The sequence below is a fragment of the Triturus cristatus genome, chromosome 9 (genome assembly GCF_964204655.1).
Source record: "Triturus cristatus chromosome 9, aTriCri1.1, whole genome shotgun sequence".
Classification (NCBI taxonomy): Eukaryota; Metazoa; Chordata; class Amphibia; order Caudata; family Salamandridae; genus Triturus; species Triturus cristatus.
This window is the reverse complement of record NC_140592.1, coordinates 424,487,357-424,507,058: the sequence shown is the minus strand read 5'-3', so window position 1 is coordinate 424,507,058 and position 19,702 is coordinate 424,487,357. Positions and strand designations below refer to the sequence as shown.

Genomic DNA, 19,702 nt, shown 5'->3' with positions numbered 1-19,702 from the left:
TCAATCTTTGCCTGTAATGTATTCGAATACATGCCTTAAATGCGGAGTGCATGGGCATTCCCATGCAATCACCTGTGGGTTTTGAAGCAAATCCCTATTTGAAAGGAACTATAGACAGGGGTTTGCTCCACAATCGTGTGCGTTGCTAATGCAGGCATATGAGGGAAAATGTTTTAATTTCTCCTCTTATTTTGTTCTTTTCTATATGTGCTGCAGTCTGTACAGCATATAATAAGAGGAAAGCATGTTTTCTGTAGAGAATGGTACTTTTTCAACCCAAACACCCTTGCACTATAGAGCAAGAGTGCCTGAGTTGTTACATGGCATCTACAAGTACACCAGAAGAACTGCACCACTTCCAAATGGATGTGGCACATTTCTGCTCTCTGCCATTCACACAACGCGGAGCAGCAACTTTAATTGCTGTGCTGTTCTGCATTGCACTGTGTTGCGTGATCTCTTTGTAAATATGTCCCACCTTTTCTATGTCTAGGAAGTGTGATGTGATAATAATAACAAATGTGTCATTAGTGTGCGTTGCTTTAAGGCATAGTAATTAAACACATCATAGTGAAACACAGCAAAAGTACCAAATAAAGAATCCCTTGCTTGGCAAAGATATACAAAACAAAGTATCAATGTTTTCCAATCAAGCTCACAATCTTATCTCAGCCATAAGGTTACCTTTCCCCAGATTGAGCTCCAAATGACAAATCCATCAACAAGCATATTCAGTAAGGTATGAAACTTCTCATCGTCATAGTCATACCGTTCACCAAAAATGACAGAATATATGACATTGGCAGCAGCTGGATCTAGAGCAATAGATGGCTCACAGAGACCCCCTAGTAAATTGAAAGAGAAACATGATTATTGTGGTGGTACTGTGGGAATGATGGATTTCAAAAAGCTTGATAATTACTGAGTCTCATTTTGCAGCAATGTGTCTCTAATTACAATTTGAAAGGCTTTCTGTAAATAAGCATTGAAAAAATATGATTTTTTACATCCATATGGAAAGGGAACCGTAATCCATGTGTCATCAATATAGATACATTAATCAATACACAATTTATACAGAAATATTTGCATCCTGAAAGGTTATAGCAAATACACACAAATTCACAGTGGCTTCTCATTTTAGGCTGACATTTTGAACTATACCTGAGGGGAATAAACATTGAGGTGGGGAAAGTCGCCTATTTTATTCTTTCGTTATTACATATATTTCTTATGAGAATTATCTTTTTTTTAAATCTCAACCTCCAAATTTTCAGTATTTATTCTTAAGTGCAAATGGTGGGACCTTTGTGCCTGACATAGAGATCATTGAGAATTCTTTTTACTGTGTTTATTCCATGTTTTTTGCCATGGTCTTCATCACAGGTCAAAAGAGCACTCTCCACTTGGAGTCGGCTGACTCAGAGATTTAGTGGAGGGGGAACGGGGAGCTGGGCTGTGGTGGTTGGTTCAGACATCTGCAGAATCTCTTTATCTATGGACAGGGCTGAGCATGCGTGGCCCCTCAGCACTTTGAAAGCAGAGTTAAGGAATCTGGACCCTATGGTCCTAAATAGGTGTACAATGCCACTCGTATCCGACATATTAAAGATACGTCCCACCATTTCTATGAAACGTAGGGGGCAGTTGGCACAAATAAGTGCCTGTATCTCGGTTGAGGTCCTTGCGACTTGGAGGTCAAAGGTTTCTCGAGTGGAGGTTAACGGCACGGTTTGCTGTAAAAGCAAGGCTTTCATTCTGCTCAAAGCATCAAACTGTATAATGGAAACATTCATTGAAGGCCATATCGGCACCTCCCTGACTGTACTTGTCGAAAGAAACAATACTAGCATACAGCAAGTAACCCTGGTGTTCATGGTGACCAGATATGCAATGCCCGGGAGCATCCCACAACAACCTTGATCGCACAGCATCCAGTAACTCCCATTCGAATGCTGGTGTGATCACGGCAGCTGGAGTTCCTTTCATGTGGCAAGACAGATTCGAAATTAAACCATTAAGCTCCGTGCAAAATAATATCTTGGCACATGAGAGAACCGCTTAAAGCGTTTTTAAAGTTAGTACCACTAAGAAACACCCCTTGATCCCCACTCCAGCATCGAAATCTATATGGTAAATTCCCAGGATTTCTTAATGTATTCTTTACCCAATTTTTCATATCTGCCTACCTGCCTTTGCTCAAGGCAATAGTGAAACTGAAAGGTGGTGACCGGGAGAGTAATTTGGCCATGAAGTAGCCAATCTGTTGATGGTAATTCAGCTACTGCGAATGGTAACTGTTCCAGTTTTTCAGTTTGCAGCATTGTATATTTAGCTCCCCTTTGTGCCATTTCAATCTGTGTATCAGTTAGATTGTATTTTGAAAACAGAGACGTACTGTTTATAAAACGCCAAGGCACAATTCCTGCACACAAAGATTGCAGCATCCAGGTCAATAACATAATAGACGTAACTGTGATTGGCCGTGTTGTAATATGGCTAAATCTTGTTCCAGTATGTCAATAGCAGAAGATACAATGTTGCCCAATGAATATACTCTGGAGGTCAAAGTTGTTAACCCATTATCCACCACAGCTAACGCTTTTTCTAAGTTTATACAGTCTCCCGTATTCTCTCTGCGGCTTCTTGTTGGGGAATCTTCCAGATTTCATTATAGGCAGCATAAATGCCTGCATATATGAAAAGTTGTTGGCGTTGTTTCCTAGGTCCTAGCAAAACGTCCCTAAGATCCATGTCTTGTTACAGTAAAGATAAGTGTTGTTTCACTTCTGTAAGTGTTGAGGTTTCTAGCCAATCTAGGTACAACTTCCTACCACTATCGGATGCCACAACCCCTGGATGTTTTTTCTGTACACATTGTGGGTCCGGCCTATGCATGCTGAATCCCTTGGTGATGTTCAGGAACCTTTTAGGACATGTGTTTGTGTCTAAGGGCCAAACCACCCACTCCTTCCAATTTGGGTCTGATCTATTGTACTTCAGTATGTCATCAACTGTTGCCCCTTCCTTTGTAGAATAATTTTGCCACCCCTGTGTTGGTGTAGGTAACCATGGAGTGTTCAGGTCCTTTATCTTGGCTATTCCAAGACAGGATGCCTGTTGCATAGTATTATTTAAAAAGATCATCTGCTGTGGAATGAGGCATGCTCTAAATAGTGCCTCTGTACCCTGGACTTGCCAGTTCCTCGAACCCCAAATTGATTTTGAGTCAATTTCATCTTTCTATAGGTGGAAACCCTGTTCAGACAATTGGGCCAAAAAGGAAGCAGAGTAAATCTGTTTTGTGTTTGTCAGCATAAGTTTCGGTGCTGATGTTGGTGCAACCTTATAACAAAATGAGGCTGGATCTGTTGTGTTAAATCCTGAAAAGTATGCAAACTTCTGTGCAAACACTTGTGAACTACTTTTTGGTGGTGTTGGGCAATGTTCCCACTGATGGTACTCAAATACATTCCTAGGTGAAATGGATTTGTGCAGGAAATGATGACCATAATGTTGGTAACAGTACAATTTGTCATAGTCTGAAGAACCCTCTAATATTTCATTATTGGAAAATGCAGCAGTTTTCTCTAAACCAGACAACAATTTATGTACTGTTTCAGTGCCCCAATCATCAGAAAATGTATTGAAGGTAATGATATCACTCAAAGATATTTTAAATATATGATTAATTTTTAAAAGTTCAGTCGGGCTGAAGATGCTGAAATCAACCTTGTCCCATCCTATACCATCAGTTATAGGAACTGCTGTAATGTTCACTGATGACAAGTCTCTTTGTTCATGATGTGATGATGGATGTGGCTTCAGTAAGATGTTGACCTTTTGGGCTGTGGGACCTTGTTGAAGATAGTGTCCATTGATAAGCATACTAAAAGTCAATACTAAGCCTAACCAGAAAAGAAAAAACAACATCCCAAAAATTACCAAGAGTTCAATCCAAGGTGATACCAGGTATGTCTTTTGAAGATAAAGAAGAAAGTTCTTTAATTCTTGCTTGAACGTCATTTTGGCTGGTGTCGTTTCTGGCTCACTTGGATCCAGAGAAAACGTATAAAAGTTAATTAAACAACCAGGAGCAGTTCGATCAATTTTTGGAATTGCATCGGGATTAGTTGAAATGTGATTTTCCTCTCGACGAGGCATGTTGATGTAGACATCTGTATTCGGTTGAATTGCAACTCGTGAATTGTTCTGATTTTCATTTTGAATTTAAATGTCTGGTTCAAGTGGAACAAGTTCCATAGCATTGTTGCTTAGTCCTTCATTCCTTACAGGTGGCTCTTCAAACGTGATGAGTCTTTCTGTTTGAACTTCTTGGATTGTAGCTAGAGGAGGGCGTCTGCTACAGCGGAATCCACAGTTTAGTATCGGCCACATAGTTTGGTTTGATTAAGTCGATTGAGAGAAATCTTTTCTCCTTTTTTCCGGCACGAGGCGGGAGCAGCACAGTTCTTTCTCCGTGTAATGCAGGGATTGGTACAGGTTTTCTGTAAGAGGGTCCAAATTCCTTTTTGTCCGCAATTTTCTCTCTGACCATATCCCTGACTTTTGGGATCCAGACAGGTCTTGCCGTCACTACCTTGACTTCCTCAGTGGCGGTCTGTTTTAGATGGACAATGCTTTGTTTTGTCCTGGATTCATTTAGATCCTGTAAAACAGCCAAATGTTCATAGATATCAAATGGTTTTTCATCGACCACTGCACCTTCACAATCAAGAGCAGGTACCCACATTCGTGTCCCAAAGAGGACCTCATAAAGAGTGACACTCCCTAGAGCGTTTCTTGGCTGGTTATTTAATGCCCGCTGAACCCCATATAGGTGTGTGACCCAACTACCGCCCTTGCCTAATACCCTAGCTATGAAAGATTGCTTTAAGTCCCGTTTTTTTCTCTCCACATCCGAATTTCCCTTAGGATGGTATGGAGATGAGAACCGCAATGCTATGCCCATTCCTATCATGGCATCTTTGTAAGCCCTAGAGCTAAACGCAGGGCCGCGGTCAGAGTGTAACATGCTAACTGCTGAAGCAGGGTCTATTTTATCATATAGTACCCTAGGCCCACTCTGCCCACACCTGAGGTATGAGACCCTTACACAGGGCCTGCCGCCGCAATCTGTAGGCCTTTGTTAAATTGACCAGAGTTCGAACGCAGCAGGCTCTAAGCCTCTGTGACCTGAAAACTCAAGCAGCTTCTCTCAGCGAGGCACCCCGACCCACACCCCCACTGTCTTCGTGTGGTCAGCTTTCGCATGTGAGCCCAACGATCGTTCCTCTTTCTCACACCCTTTCTCACACCACAAGAACACAGAAGTTTTGACTGCAAGACAACAACTGATCACGAGAATACAGAACTTCTCGCAGAGTAGAGATCAGGGAAGTAGGTTCTGTGGTGAACAGAGTGTTGGCGGACAAGGCGTTGACCTACCTAGTTTTTTATAGATTAGCACTATTCTCTTGCTCGCCTTTTTGTAAATATTAATTTTACTTCTCAAAAACTGTTCACCTGTGGCTATTATTGACGTCAGTACAACTGACCAGTTCTGCATTTAATTTCTGCTTTTAGGGGTATAAGAATTAAACCCACCGGCCAATCTTTGGACTACAACTCTGTCTGATGCTACAGGTCACAGACCGTATGTGTACTCCCCAAGAGCTCTTGATTTTTGTGGGTTTTTCCTTTAAGTTATAATTTAGCTTGACATATATTATATCTGCCAACCTGTCGTTAAATTGATGCTTTCTTGTTTGAAATTTAAGACTTGCAAAGCAGTTTTTTCTTATGTTAACCTTGTGCCTTTTTAGCATCACAGCCAAAACCTGTTTTGTATGTTAAACTGTTCACTTCATATTGCTTTTTGAAGTGTTTTCCTTTTAGCAGGTTCAAATGCTTCCTGAAATTCCATTAAAAGTCATATAAAATAATGCCTTCTGATAATGTGATAATGTGATTATCTGTGAAAAAAAAGTGATTTTAATCTGTTTTCAGTTATCATTTCTTTGAAGATGTGTCTTCTAATAAATTGGTTTAACCTTTTTGGCTTAGTTTATGTGACTCACACGTTTTACTTCCTTCATTTTAGTATGGGCACTGGCTCAAGTTAAGCTGCTGTCATACCCTCCCTGCAACATTTGGTGACCCCGACGTGATTCTGCAGTACCAGCTGGCAGGAGACCACTGTGATCTCGGACAAGGATTGACATTCTTGCCTCTTTCCGGACTAGGGCAAAGACAGCGCAAGGGTAAGGCTTCTGCTGCCTTGTGTGCTGTGGCTGCCTGAGGGTCGAGGCACGTGTGGTTTGTCTGTCCGGGTTTTTCAGTTCCTGTCTTAACTGGTCTCGCGTTTATAAAAGAACAAATCCCGAGTTAAAAGAAACACGTTCACGGACTCTGAGTCAAAAAGTGACAGTAGAAAATCATACGAATTGTGGGACTTGCGCATATATTTACGTTGTTACTCATGCCCCTCTGAAAGTCAGAGGGGGCCCCCATTTCAATACTAATGGGGAGGAGCTCGATTTCCGTACCAGGAATCCAGGAAGTGTCTTGCAACGCCGAAGAAGCGTGTCGCCATCGCAGCCATCGTAGCTGACGCATCGCACCGCATCAGCGAAGAGTCTTGAATCGAGGAAGAAGTGTGTCGCCATCGCAGCCATCATAGCTGTCGCATTGCACCGCATCAAGAAAAGCGCCTCGCATTCACGGAGAAGCATGCCTCCCTCGGAGCTGCTGTCGTCGCATCGCATAAAGGGGTGTCGCCGCTGCAGCATCGCATCGAGGGGAAGCGTATCGCAAACATCGGAGAAGAGTGCCGCTGCCAAGGCCGCTGTCGTTGCATCGCGTAAAGGGTGACGCCGCTGCAGCTGACGCATCGAGTCGAGTCTTCTCGCAGCATCGGAGAAGCGTAACGCATCTGGTAGATCTTCACGTCTTTATTTCTTTGCACCAAAAACTTCATTGCATCAACATCTTTGCAACACTTCCGTTGCCCTGCGTGTTGCATCTAAAAGGTACATTGACTTAAAGTGTCACATTTAAGAACTTAAGAGAACTAAGCGAAATTCTACCATCTAAAGTAACAGTATTGTGTATTTTTGTTGTTTTAATATAAAACCTGTGTGGTGTCCATTTGTAGTGTTGTCACTTGGTTACTGTATGTGTTTACAAATGCGTTACACACTGCCTCTGAGATAAGCCTGTCTGCTCGTGCCAAGCTACCAAGGGGGTGAGCAGGGGTTATTTTAGGAGTGTACCCCCTTACCCTGACTAGAGGAAAGGTTCCCTGCTTGACACAAGTACCTACCTGTGCCAACCAGAGAACCCAGATTCTAACATTCATATTATACTGTTTTTGGGATACAGTGGGTACGGATTTAATGTCTTTTAGTATACAGGTGCAGTTTTTAAGGATGTTTGCAATTAGATTTCAAGGTATAAAGGATTGGCACAGTTTGACAACTATGAGTATTTTGATTCCCAAAGGTGTTACTGTGACAGATTTCTTCATCTGTGTTTGCTGTTGGAACAAGCTACAGTACAAGGTTTTAATTCTTCTTTTGCTTTTGGAGATAATGGATTTCTTTTAAAGTGTTGTATAGGGATGCCAATATAATTTCTAGATTCTTTCCTTCATTTAGAGTTCCCTCCTTACCTCAGCTGGCCAACAAATACAGCATGCACCATTAATAGCACAACTATTGCAAGGCCTGTTGCTACCAAAGAGAGTTTTAATTGTAGAATGTGCTGCACACACCTCCTCCAAGGACTATGTATCAAGAGGTAAAGAATTTATTGATGCAGACATAAAAAGGGAATAGCATTAACTGGTTGTGAGTACACAATGGTTCAAATTGCTTCCAAAACATATATCATGACATAAAGATAAAGGATGATGATATGTACTATGACCCTGAGTATATTATTGAAAGGGGTGGAAGAATGGGAAAGGGGAGGATGTAGACAAACAGAAGAGGGAATATGGATAGGCCCAAATGGAAAGATATGTTTACCAACGATAATGCTTGTTCCCATGGTTAATCACTTGTAGGACGAGATGGAATGATCAGACTATTTTCCTAAATGCTGGTGCCAAGGTTAAATTGGAACGGTTACTTCCACTGCCCCAGGCCACTTCTCTTCCCCCACATGAAATGGATGTAGGAGAATAGGATCTGCTTCACATGTTTACCCCCACTTTTTGCTGGTGTTTCACTGTTTTTCGACTTTAGTCTGGCTGGGACCCTGCTATTCAGGGCCCCAGCCTAGCTGCTTCCACTCTAAATTGATTGCATGTACTTTAGGTGCATTTCAGACTGGATCTGGAGTGCCCTTATAAGTCCCTAGTGTATGGTATACTATGTACCCAGGGCACAGGTACCCCAGAGGCCTACCAGGGGCTGAAGCATGTATTATGCAACCCGTGGAAAGCCACCCAAAATGACGCCACAGGTCTGCTACTACAGCCTGGGTAAGGTGGTGCATGCACCCCGTACTTTGATATTGGTTACCTATTTCACTATATATATATACACGTATAAACCTATAAGTCACTCCTATAGCAGGCGTTATCAATCCTGAAGGCAGAGTGCTTGGTTCTTATGTGAGAGGGTGCCCCTGCATGAGCAGAGCCCCTCTGCAGTGTTCGGAGACCCTTCTATGATGCTGTTTGTAGTGCAGCCTGACCATATACTCTTAAGGGCATAATAACAAAACGGTAAATGCTAACTTTGGACTGGCTGCACGGAATCATGTTGTGTTTGGTGTCAAACACCTTGGAATCATACCCCCACACCAGTAACTGATGTGGGAGTATGAGCCCACCCTTCTAGAGGGAGGGACTTGGCAGCACTGGTATACCCGGTAGAAACTTAATGGAGCCCTGTCATCACAAAATGGATGCTGCAGCCACAGACACAAGTCTAGCCTCCTACTGCTGACTGAAACTCCGGCAGGGGAGGCCTGGACAATAGGTTTCCTGTCACAGGGAGGTGTAACCACCTCCGAGACAGGATTATGTGTATTGTGGCTGGGTGGGAGCACTCTGTGAGTGCTTTGAAGTCCTGCACTGGGGGCACATTTGGTGTCCCTGTGCATAGTCCAGCTCAAACCGGTTATGGGGCTTCCAGCCCCTGCTCTGACATGAAACAGGACAAAGGAAATGGGTGTAGCAACCCCTCTTTCCAAATCCTCCCATAGGTGGGTCCCCAGAGCTAGTCCACCCCCTTTCTTCGGTATGAGTAAGGAACCTCTGTAACCAGAACTTTAGATTACCCTGGACGAAACTCTGAAGCTGAATCCTGGACCTTCGACGCTCTGCTAAAGACCAGAGGACTGAAGAAATCTCCCTTGGGGTCAAGGAGTGACTCAACTGCTTGACAGGCACCAACAATGTAATTTGCCAGTCTGCATTTCTGAAGCTCCTGCTGGACTCTGAAGTATTTGCAGCCCAGGAAGAGGATTTCCAGACATCTCAGAGGCCGACCCGAGTCCCAAGCAATGCTGAGAACCACTGCCCTCGTGAGTAGCGTGGAACCAGAATTCCTGGTCACCATGCACTTTTGCAAGTGCATTGACTTCTCGACATCTACTGAAGTCGTGCATGGGCTGACTTGTAGCCCCTACCTCGAGCACTGAATCCACCGAAGATTGTTGCCCTGGTCATTCCGAGTGACCCGTGGGCTGCCATTTTGTGTTTTATATCGAGGTCCCTTTGCGATCCCTGGTCCATTGACTGGTGGGTCCCTGAGGGGGTAACTTTGAATTTCCTTGGGCTTCCCTGGTTGCTTCAGATGTGCCCCGACTCCTTACTAAGTGGTGAGTCCCTCAGACCTTGCTGGTCTGCACCGAAGCATCTTTCTCGTTTCTGCATGGGTTGCTGTTGCCAAGGCTTGTTGTGTCCAATCCAGGCAGCGGCGCTGCAGCACTCGACATCCTTCGTGGGACAGCACAAATACAGCTCCTGGTTGTCCTCAACACCTCCTGGTCGTCGTGGCTGAAGAGTCAAGCTTCACCTCTTTCACCTGAAATCACCCAACATCGGCGGACATCTTCCTATCACCTTCCTGGTCACTTGCTAGTGACCCAGACTCTGTCCCCTCTGCTTTCAGGTTCTTCTCATCTTTGATCCAGGCTTGAATCTCTTTGGACACTTCGCATCTCCAAGGCTGCGGCACTTCTTCGCCAGCTCCCATTGAAATCGAGTAGGCGACCCGACACCAAAAGACACCTATGCACCCGGCTTTCCTGGGTAAGTTAACACAAGTACTCTGGTGCTCCCATGGGTGTTAGCCCTAGAACTTCCTAAGTCCAAAAGGGTTTGGTCCTGACTCACTTCTAAGTGTCCCTAATCTTTAAAAATCTAACCGCGACTTTCCCCATAGAAGCTAATGGGAGCTTGCAGCTGTGTTCACACACTGCACACGGCCCTGTGGGTCCCCTGTGTCACTACCTTGGGTGGTTTCTTGAGGTCCCAGCCATTCTACACGCTCTAGGACTTGTGCCTAGTTAAGTTGTGGTTCTTATACCACTATTTTAGTATATGGTTTGGATCGCCCCAGGGCCTGACGTGTATTTGTGCTATTTTACTGTGATTATTGAAGTGTAACTTATGTGTTTTTACCTCTAGTCTCATAAAGAGACTAGGAGGGCGTGTTTAGTAATAAATACATATATTTTATATGTATACCTGGTGTGGATATCTTTCATTTAGGAACTCAAGAGATTATAGACTGGTAAAACAAGCTGCTTTACATTCCTTCAAGACTTAGCCTGAAGGCTGCTCTCCATAGCTACCACTAGGATAGCTTTCAATAAAGGTTGTCTTTAACCTCTAACCAATAAGGGGTTGTTTGGACTGATACAAGGTGCCCACTATGACTAGTGGACAGCATATATCAGGCCAACTTCTCACATTGGTGTGCAGTGTGTGGGATTCCAACTTGCTATTGTTTTACCAGATAATCTCAATTGAGTGACTAACTGAAAACCACTAAAGGTACCCAAGGTACAAATAATACAAGCTTTAAAATACAGTAAGTTCTACTGAACTTAGAGTTGTGTGTTAAGTGCTAGCACACCCTTTCTACAACTCAAGAGTGTTTAGTAGGCCACACTAGAGTAGGTAGTGTAATACACCACACCACACTAGTAATGTCTTCAAGGCCAGGAACCAGTAGGTCCTTGCCAGAAGCCAGTGGGCTTCAAGATTCCCAGTATGATAAACTCCCCTTCTTGGAACTGAGAGCATTATGCACAGCTAGGAAACTGAAGACAGGCAAAAGTCCAACCACCCAGCATCTCATAGAGGTACTCAGGCTGGATGACCTTAGCAAATCTTTAGGATCTGAAGGGTTAGGCAGAGTGGGTGGGACAGCAACTGAGGAAAGGCCTAGGGGTGTAACTCCCCATGACCTAACCTCTGAGGCTGGCCAGGCAGATGACAATTATCTGGACCTGGAAAATCCAATTCCCCTAGAAAGTGATGGAGAGGACCAAAATGGACCCTCTTTGTCCCTCCTGGGAGAGTTGGTGGTAGGCCTAGTAGGTCAAGATCTTCCTCCAGGGAGTCTAGCCATTCTAACTCATCTGTAGGGACCTCACTCTACTCTCATAGGATGGAAACCTCTCAGGAGAGAAGGAAGAGACTGCTCAAGTAAGAGGAAGCACAGCTTGAAATCATAAGAAAGCAGGTAACCTTAGATAAAGAGACCCTAGAGCTCTACAGAGCTATAAAAAAAGATGGGACTAGAGTCCCATGGTGGCAGCAACATCACTAGAGATAGGGAGAGGTCTTATGACCATAGAAACCTGAATAAGATTGTCCCTCTCTACCAGAGTGGGGATGACATCCACAAATGGATAACTGCACTGGAAAGGGCCTGTAAAGTTCAAAGGGTCCCCCAGGAGCAGTGGGCAGCAATCGTATGGCTCTCCTTTGCAGACAAAGGTAGAGATAAGCTCCTCACTGTTAGAGAGGAGGAGGCAGATGATTACAACAGTCTGAAAAGTGCCTTGATTGATGGGTTTGGCCTAACCACTGAGCAATATAGGTTAAAGTTCAGGGATACCCAAAAGGCATAGAATAAAGACTGGGTAGACTTTGTAGATTGTGCTACTAAGGGTCTGGAAGGTTGGTTACTTGACAGTAAAGTGCATGACTATCAATGATTTTACAATTTAATTATGAGGGACAGATCCTTAATAATTGTCAAAATCAACTGTTGCAACAGTACCTGGTGGACTCAGATGTGACCTCTCCCCAAGAATTGGGAAAGAAGGCAGACAAGTGGGTCAGAACCAGGGTGAGGCAGAAGGTACAGAACCAAGGTGGTGAACCCAAGAAACAAGATCCTAAAAACTCTGACAAGGGTGGGGAGAAAGGTAAAGACCAGAGGTCTTCACAAGGGCCCCAAAAATCTTCTTCAGGTGGGGATTCACAGTCTAACAAGGGAAAAGTCCAAAAGAAACCATGGTGCAAAATCTGTAAGCAGAAAACTCACTGGACCAGTGACTGCTCCAAGTCCAAATAATCTACTCCAGCCACCATTGCCCCTAAGGCAACTGTTCCTCCGGTACAGCTACAATTGGTGGTGTTAATGTTCAGAATAAGGGTGTAGTAGGGTTGACCCTGGGTTCTGAGATGGACTCTGGCCTAGTCAGATTTCCAACTCAGGCTGTTCTAGTCTGTGATGGGTGCATGAATATGTCCCCCTTTGTGAGTCCCAGTAATCTGGGCAAATACAGACAACAGCCTTTGATAAATGGAAGAGACGCTTTGGCATTCAGGGACACAGGAGCAAATGTCACAATGGTGACAAAAGTTCTTGTGGATCCTGGGCAGATTATACTTGGTGAAATGTACCAGGTGACCAATGCTAGCAATGTCAGAACAGACCATTCTCTGGCAGTTGTTAACTTCTCCTGGGGAGGGGTAACTGGCCTTAAGAAGGTTGTGGTAAGTGCAGACCTACAGTGCTTGCTTGGCAATGATCTACAGACTTCAGCTTGGGCTGAAGTGGAGCTCAGGACACATGCAGAAATGTTAAGGATCCCTGCTCATGTCTTTGCTGTGACTAGGTCACAGGCCAAAATGTCTAACACTGGACAGGCCCTGGATTCTGGAATAATGGACCAGGTGCCTCCCAAGAGGAGGAGCAGTAGGGTTAAGACAGTGCCTTCCCACCTGACTCAGAATGCAGATCAGTCTCCTCAGGGAGATGATGTTGAGCCTGAAGAAGGAACAGTCCCAGAGGAGCTTGAACCTGCCAGGTTGAGTTCTTGGGGACAGGGGGCCCTTCCAGGTCTGATCTGAGCCAGGAGCAGAAAACCTGCCCCTCTTTTGAACCCCTCAGAAAGCAAGCTGCTGATGAGGCTGCTGGGAATGCTAGTGGCACCCATAAAGTTTATTGGGATGATGGACTCCTTTACTCAGAGAGTAGAGACCCCAAGCCTGGTGCTTCCAGGAGGTTGGTTATACCTCTGAAGTTTAAGGGCTTCCTATTGACTAGGGGTGGGCGGAATTTGCGAAATCCACTTTCGCAAATTATCGCGAAAATGTTAAAAATTATCGCAAACACGCGGAAATATCGCGAAGATGCAGAAGTTTTTTTCCCGCATGTTCGCGAGATTTTCTGCATGGTTGCGGCTCGCCAACGTACCCATGTGGTTGCTCGCGGGCGCGGCCATCTTCTTTTCAGTTGTCTCGCGGTGCATGATCGCGAGAAGAAAGACGTGATCGCTCGACGCATGACGTCACTGCGGGCGCGAACTGTCGCGAGACAGCCCAAATGGCTAAAAACAAAACAACATCTCATGGAGAATGCGACCGGATCAAGAAAACTTGTCGGCGAACGCAGGGATTCAGGTAAGGCGATCGCGCGCGCGCGAGAATGTATTATTTTGCAGCGCGAGCAAGAACCAAATTATCGCTAAGCTGCGGAATGCGGAAATTTTGACATTTTTGCGCTTTCCGCGGAACGCGAAAATTTCAAATTATCGCAATTTCCGCGAACGGAACGACATTTTCGCCCAGGCCTACTATTGACACTAGCCCATGATATTCCCCTACCAGGACACCTGGGCCAGAACAAGACTTGGGACAGAATTGTCCCTCATGTTCACTGGACCCACATGTCTGAAGACACTAAGGAGTTTTGTCGCTCCTGTGTGACCTGCCAAGCCAGTGGCAAGGCAGGTGGAACCACAAAGGCCCCCTGATACCACTACCTGTGGTGGGGGCTCCCTTTGAGAGGGTTGAGATTGACATTGTTGGTCCCATGCGTCCTCAGACAGCATCTGGGCACAGGTTTACACTGGTGGTGGGGGACCATGCCACCATGTACCCAGAAGCAATTCCCATAAGGACCACTACAGCACCTGTGGTGGCGAGAGCTCTCTTGGGTGTATTCTCAAGAGTAGGCTTTCCTAAGGAGGTAGTATCTGACAGAGATACAAACATTATGTCAAGTTACTTAACTGCTATGTGGAAGAAGTGTGGAGTGAATTATCAATTCACCCCCCCTATCACCCACAATGCAATGGTTTAGTTGAAAGGTTCAACAAAACCTTAAAGGGCATGATTAAAGGGATCCCAGAAAAGCTTAGGCGAAAATGGGACATACTCTTGCCCTGCCTTTTATTTGCATACAGGGAGGTGCCTCAAAAGGAGGTTGGCTATAGCCCTTTTGAACTTTTGTTTGGTTACCCTGTCAAGGGTCCATTGTGTCTGGTTAAGAAAGGATGGGAGTTACCTCTCAAGCCCCCAAGCAGGACATAGTGGACTATGTACTTGGTCTCCGCTCCAGGATGGTTGAGTATATGAAAAAGGCAACCAAAAACCTTAAGGCTAGCCAGGAATTACAAAAAGCCTGACATGACCAAAAGGCTGTACTGACTGTCTACCAGCCAGGACAGAAAGTGTGGGTGTTGGAGCCTGTGAGCCCAGCAGCCCTCCAGGACAAATGGAGTGGCCCACATACAATTGTTGAACAGAAAGGGGAGGTCACCTACTTGGTAGACCTTGGAACCCCTAGGACTCCCCACAGGGTACTTCATGTCAACAGACTTAAACCATATGTTGACAGGGCAGACATGGGCTTGCTCATGGCTACTGATCAAGGACAATAGGAAGAGATTGACCCACTCCCTGACCAGCTTTCTCAGAAACCTGATGATGGGTCAGTTGATGGTGTAGCCTTGGCAGGCAGCCTCACTGTCCAGCAGCAAACTGACTGCAGTAAACTTCTCAGTCAGTACAGACATATGTTTTCTCTGACTCCAAGTCAGACCACCTGGTGCACTCATGAAGTGGACACTGGGGACAGTCTGCCTGTAAAGAATAAGATCTACAGGCAACCTGACCATGTGAGGGTCTGTATAAAGACAGAAGTCCAAAAGATGTTGGATTTGGGAGTTATTGAACCCTCAGATAGCCCTTGGGCTAGTTCAGTAGTCCTGGTACCTAAACCTCACACCACAGATTGCAAGAGAGAGATGAGGTTTTGTATGGACTACAGGGGTCTCAATGCAGTCACTAGGGCTGATGTCTATCCCATCCCCAGGGGGATGAGCTAATAGACACTTTGGCCACAGCCAAGTTTCTAAGCACATTGGACCTGACAGCTGGCTACTGGCAGATCAGACTAGCTGATGATGCAAAGCCAAAGACAGCATTTTCTACCCCTAGTGGGCACTATCAGTTTGTGGCAATGCCCTTTGGTTTGGAGAATGCACCTGCCACTTTCCAAAGGTTGGTGAATCAAGTCCTTGCAGGCCTGGAAGACTAAAGTGCAGCATATCTAGATGATATTGCTGTTTTTAGCTCCACCTGGGAGAATCACCTGGTCCACCTGAGGAATGTTTTGGAGGCCCTGCAAAAAGCAGGTCTAACTATCAAGGCTACTAGGTGCCAGATAGGGCAGAGTCAGGTTGTGTACCTGGGTCACCTTGTAGGTGGAGGCCAGGTTTAACCATTGCAGAGCAAAATCCAGACCATAATGGACTGGGTTGCTCCAACTACCCAGACTCAGGTGAGAGCATTCTTAGGCCTGACTGGGTACTATAGAAGATTTGTCAAGGGGTATGGATCAATAGTGACACCCCTGAATGACTTAACCTATAAGAAAATGCCCAAAAAGGTTCAGTGGACAGCTAGCTGTCAAAAGGCATTTGATGACCTGCAGCAGGCCATGTGCACTGCTCGCATTGTGTAGAGTCCTGACTACTCCAAAAAGTTCATTGTCCAAACAGATACATCTGAGTTGGGGGTAGGGGCTGTACTGTCACAGTTGAATGATGAAGGTCAGGATCAACCAGTAGCTTTCATAAGCAGAAGGTTGACCGACCCCCAGAGAGAAACGTTGGTCAGGCATTGAGAGGGAGGCCTTTGCTGTGGTTTGGGCTCTGAAGAAGTTGAAACCATACTTATTTGGTACTCACTTCATTGTTCAGACAGGCCATAAGCCCCTCTTATGGCCAAAACAGATGAAGGGTGAAAACCCAAAACTTCTCAGGTGGTCCATTTCCCTACAGTGGATGGACTATACAGTGGAACATAGACCCTGGAGTAACCATGCCAATGCAGATGGACTCTCCAGATATTTCCACTCCGAACATGAAGACTCAACTGGTCAAGGTTAGTTTAATGTCACTGCATTTGGGGAGGGGGGTTGTGTAGGAGAGTAGGATCTGCTTCACATGTTTACCCCCACTTTTTGCTGGTGGTTCACTGTTTTTCGACTTTAATCTTGCTGGGACCCTGCTATTCAGGGCCCCAGCCTAGCTGTTTCCTCTCTAAATTGATTGCATGTTGTTGGACCTGGCCCTTTTGGCAGGTTCACCCCTAAACGTTTTGCAATTATCCTGGCCTTTTTCCCTAGGTAGTGTTAGTAGTTTTAGGCCTCTAGGCACTTTAGCACTGTGTCCCAGTGTAAAGTGCGTGTGCTCTGTGTTACATGTAGTGAGACTGACCGGCCCTCCCATAGGAATGCATGGGGGATATGTGTGTCCATGGTAGTTCCTGATGTGAGAGGAGTGCAGGGGTGAGTTTGGTATGTGCGAACTCGTGAGAATAAATGCTGCGCAATGGTGTGCGCAGATTTAGGGTGACTGGTGGAGAAGTGCCACTTCTAGAAGTTGGCATTGCTGTGTGATGTGAATTGCCTGTCTGGCTTGTGATTGACAGGAGCTGAGAGGGCTGGGGAATTCCAGGAGCCAGGATGAGTCTGCCCAGTGGTGAATGGAGAGATCTGCATGTAGATGGGAGGGAGGAGTTGCACCTGGGACCTGAATAGGACTGAGCCTTCCCTTCACAATACTGGCTCCACCTCCTGTGGTGCGTCTGATGTCCCTGGCCTGTTCTGTGAATAGAGAGGGGAGCTGGGCAAAACAAAGTGCTCCTGAACCAGTTGTATCTGGTTCTCCCCTTGCCCTACAGTTGTTGAGACAAAGGAAAATGTAGTATAAAAGAATGGGCTGTGACCCCATGGAAATGTTCTTGTTCTGGACTTGAATCTCCCAGGGGTGTGCTGCTGCTGGGTCCCAGGGGAAGGCTTGCCTCCCTGGGCCCTGCCCAGCCCCTGGATACCTGGAAGACTTCTGGGACCTTTTTTGACTTTATTTTCTTTGCCCCAGGACTTTATTTGCAACCTTTTTGTGCACCCAGGGAGCGCTGTGCTCTGTGTCCTCTAATTTCCCCAGGAACAGGAGCTGGGGCTGTGCAGCGTCGCACTGCTGAGAAAGAGAGAGAGGGAATCCCCAGATCAGGGATTCCCCCGTGATGCCGGCCTTGCGGGTGCCCACCCGGCTGATTTTTAGCTTATGGTGTGCAGGTGCCCACCCTGCGTCTTTGTTTTACTTGATGGATGGAAGCGGGTGTCCACCCTGCTTATGTGAGCCCTAGCGGGTGCCCACCCCGCATGTTGACTTTATTTCCACACCGAGGGAGCCTATCCCTCATTTGGCCGATAAAGAAGAATCACCGCCGTGGCCCGAGCCGCTTTTGACACCGGAAGTCAGGCAAACTTGGTGATGACGTGGGCGGGGCCGGCTCAGGAAGCGGAAGTCGGCGCGGGGCTCCCGTGAGCAGGGGAGAGCCCCACGCGTCTGTGATAGCGGCCGGGGAGGAAGCCAGACAACCGTGCAGAAGGTGAGGCGGGGCTCCCATGTCGCTGAGGGAAGCCCCGCGTGCACCAGAAATGAAGAGAGGCGGCCAGAGCAGATGCCGCCTCCCGAGTCGAGAGAAGATGGAGACCGGAGAAGCGGAGTCCCCCGAAGCAAGCCCGGTGAGTCTAGCAGGGCTGGGGGGCTCTGTAGGGACTAATGTTGGTGCCTGGTAAAGGCACAGTGCCAGTTCTGCTTGTAGAGCGGCTCCGGATGGCAGCGGGCCGCTCCAACCTCAGGGGACAGAGTTATTTTCAGAGCCTGCGGGCTCCAACGAAGGTAGCAGATAACTGTTTTAAGTGCCAGTGAAGGCACTGTGGTTAGGGTTCTTGGGTGGCCCCGTCTGATAGCGGGTCGCCCCAACGGGGGCAATATTCTAAGAGCCCCGAGTGGCTCCCCAGTGGCATTATTGTTCTAGAGCCCCGAGTGGCTCCAACGTTTGGGGGCATGTGTATTGCTAGAGCCTGTACGTGGCTTCCCAGTGGCATTATTGTTCTAGAGCCCCGAGTGGCTCCAACGCTCGGGCCATATTTATTTACGGAGCCAGTGCGCTCCGGAGGAGCAGATGATTTTTAGAGCCCAGGTGGCTCCAACGTTTGGCCCCTTTTGTTTTAAGGGCTACTGATAGCCCATGCCGTATTTGAGTATTTACAGCTGCCCAGCAAGTAGTGGGCAGCTGCATCGTTTAGGCGAACCGTTCTTTTGGGGTCTTGTGAAGTCAGGAGTCAGATGTGTTCCTTTGCCCCACACTTTCCCAGCTGCCCAGCAAGTAGTGGGCAGCTGCCACGTTTAGGTTGGGACAGTGGCGCACCCTTGACTTTCGCTGCCTAGGTAGCAACCCTGATTCTTGGGACCCAGGGCACTCAAGCCCACTTTCTGAGATGGCCAGTTGGCCAGCGGGGATTGTTAGAGTTATAGGGCGCCAGGCCCTACTGCAATTCTTGAGTGCTAGGAAATGTAATGTCTGTAGAATGATTTACGCACCTGTGTTGATACATCTAAATGTGCGTTATGATTATGAGGTTGGTTCGCATATAATGGTTTATGCTAGTGAGAGTTATTCTCTAAGATGAGTTATGCTTAGGAGGTTAGGGTTTAATGTGTTTAGACTTGTGAGAGAATTGTATAATGTGGTTATGCTGATGAGGTTGGCGTACAATGCGTTTGGCGCCTGATGTAGGACTGAGCCTAAAGTAGTTGATGTTACAGGCTGATGCTAAGTGCAGTGATTACCAATAGTACTGGTTGTGTTCTATGTTTATGCTAAATTCTACCTTTACTAAGTTCACTTTGTGATGGTACTGACAGTGGTCTAGTTGGCCCTGTCAGGTGTAAATAATCCCTTGTAAATATTGCCCCGTGCCCGTTGGCACAGTGTATAATATGTGCGTACTATTCTAATGTGTTAAGATAATACAAAGGCTATTTTTATATATAACCTTGTGTGGAGTTTCTTTAGTGGTGGGCCTGGGATGTTGCTGCTGGGTGCGAGCGCAAATGCTTTACACATTGCCTCCAGGATAGG

At 46.2% G+C, this 19,702-nt stretch overlaps 1 protein-coding gene across 1 annotated transcript in view; it reads right to left on the bottom strand.

The window, feature by feature from the left end:
- LOC146798084 (cytochrome P450 2G1-like) overlaps window positions 1–19,702 on the bottom strand; it is a 624,994-nt gene that overhangs the window by 311,455 nt on the left and 293,837 nt on the right. Inside the window, exon 4 of the mRNA XM_085625301.1 lies at window positions 685–845. Within this exon, the coding sequence (XP_085481427.1) occupies window positions 685–845 (161 nt within the window). The remainder of the gene's footprint in view (window positions 1–684; window positions 846–19,702) is intronic.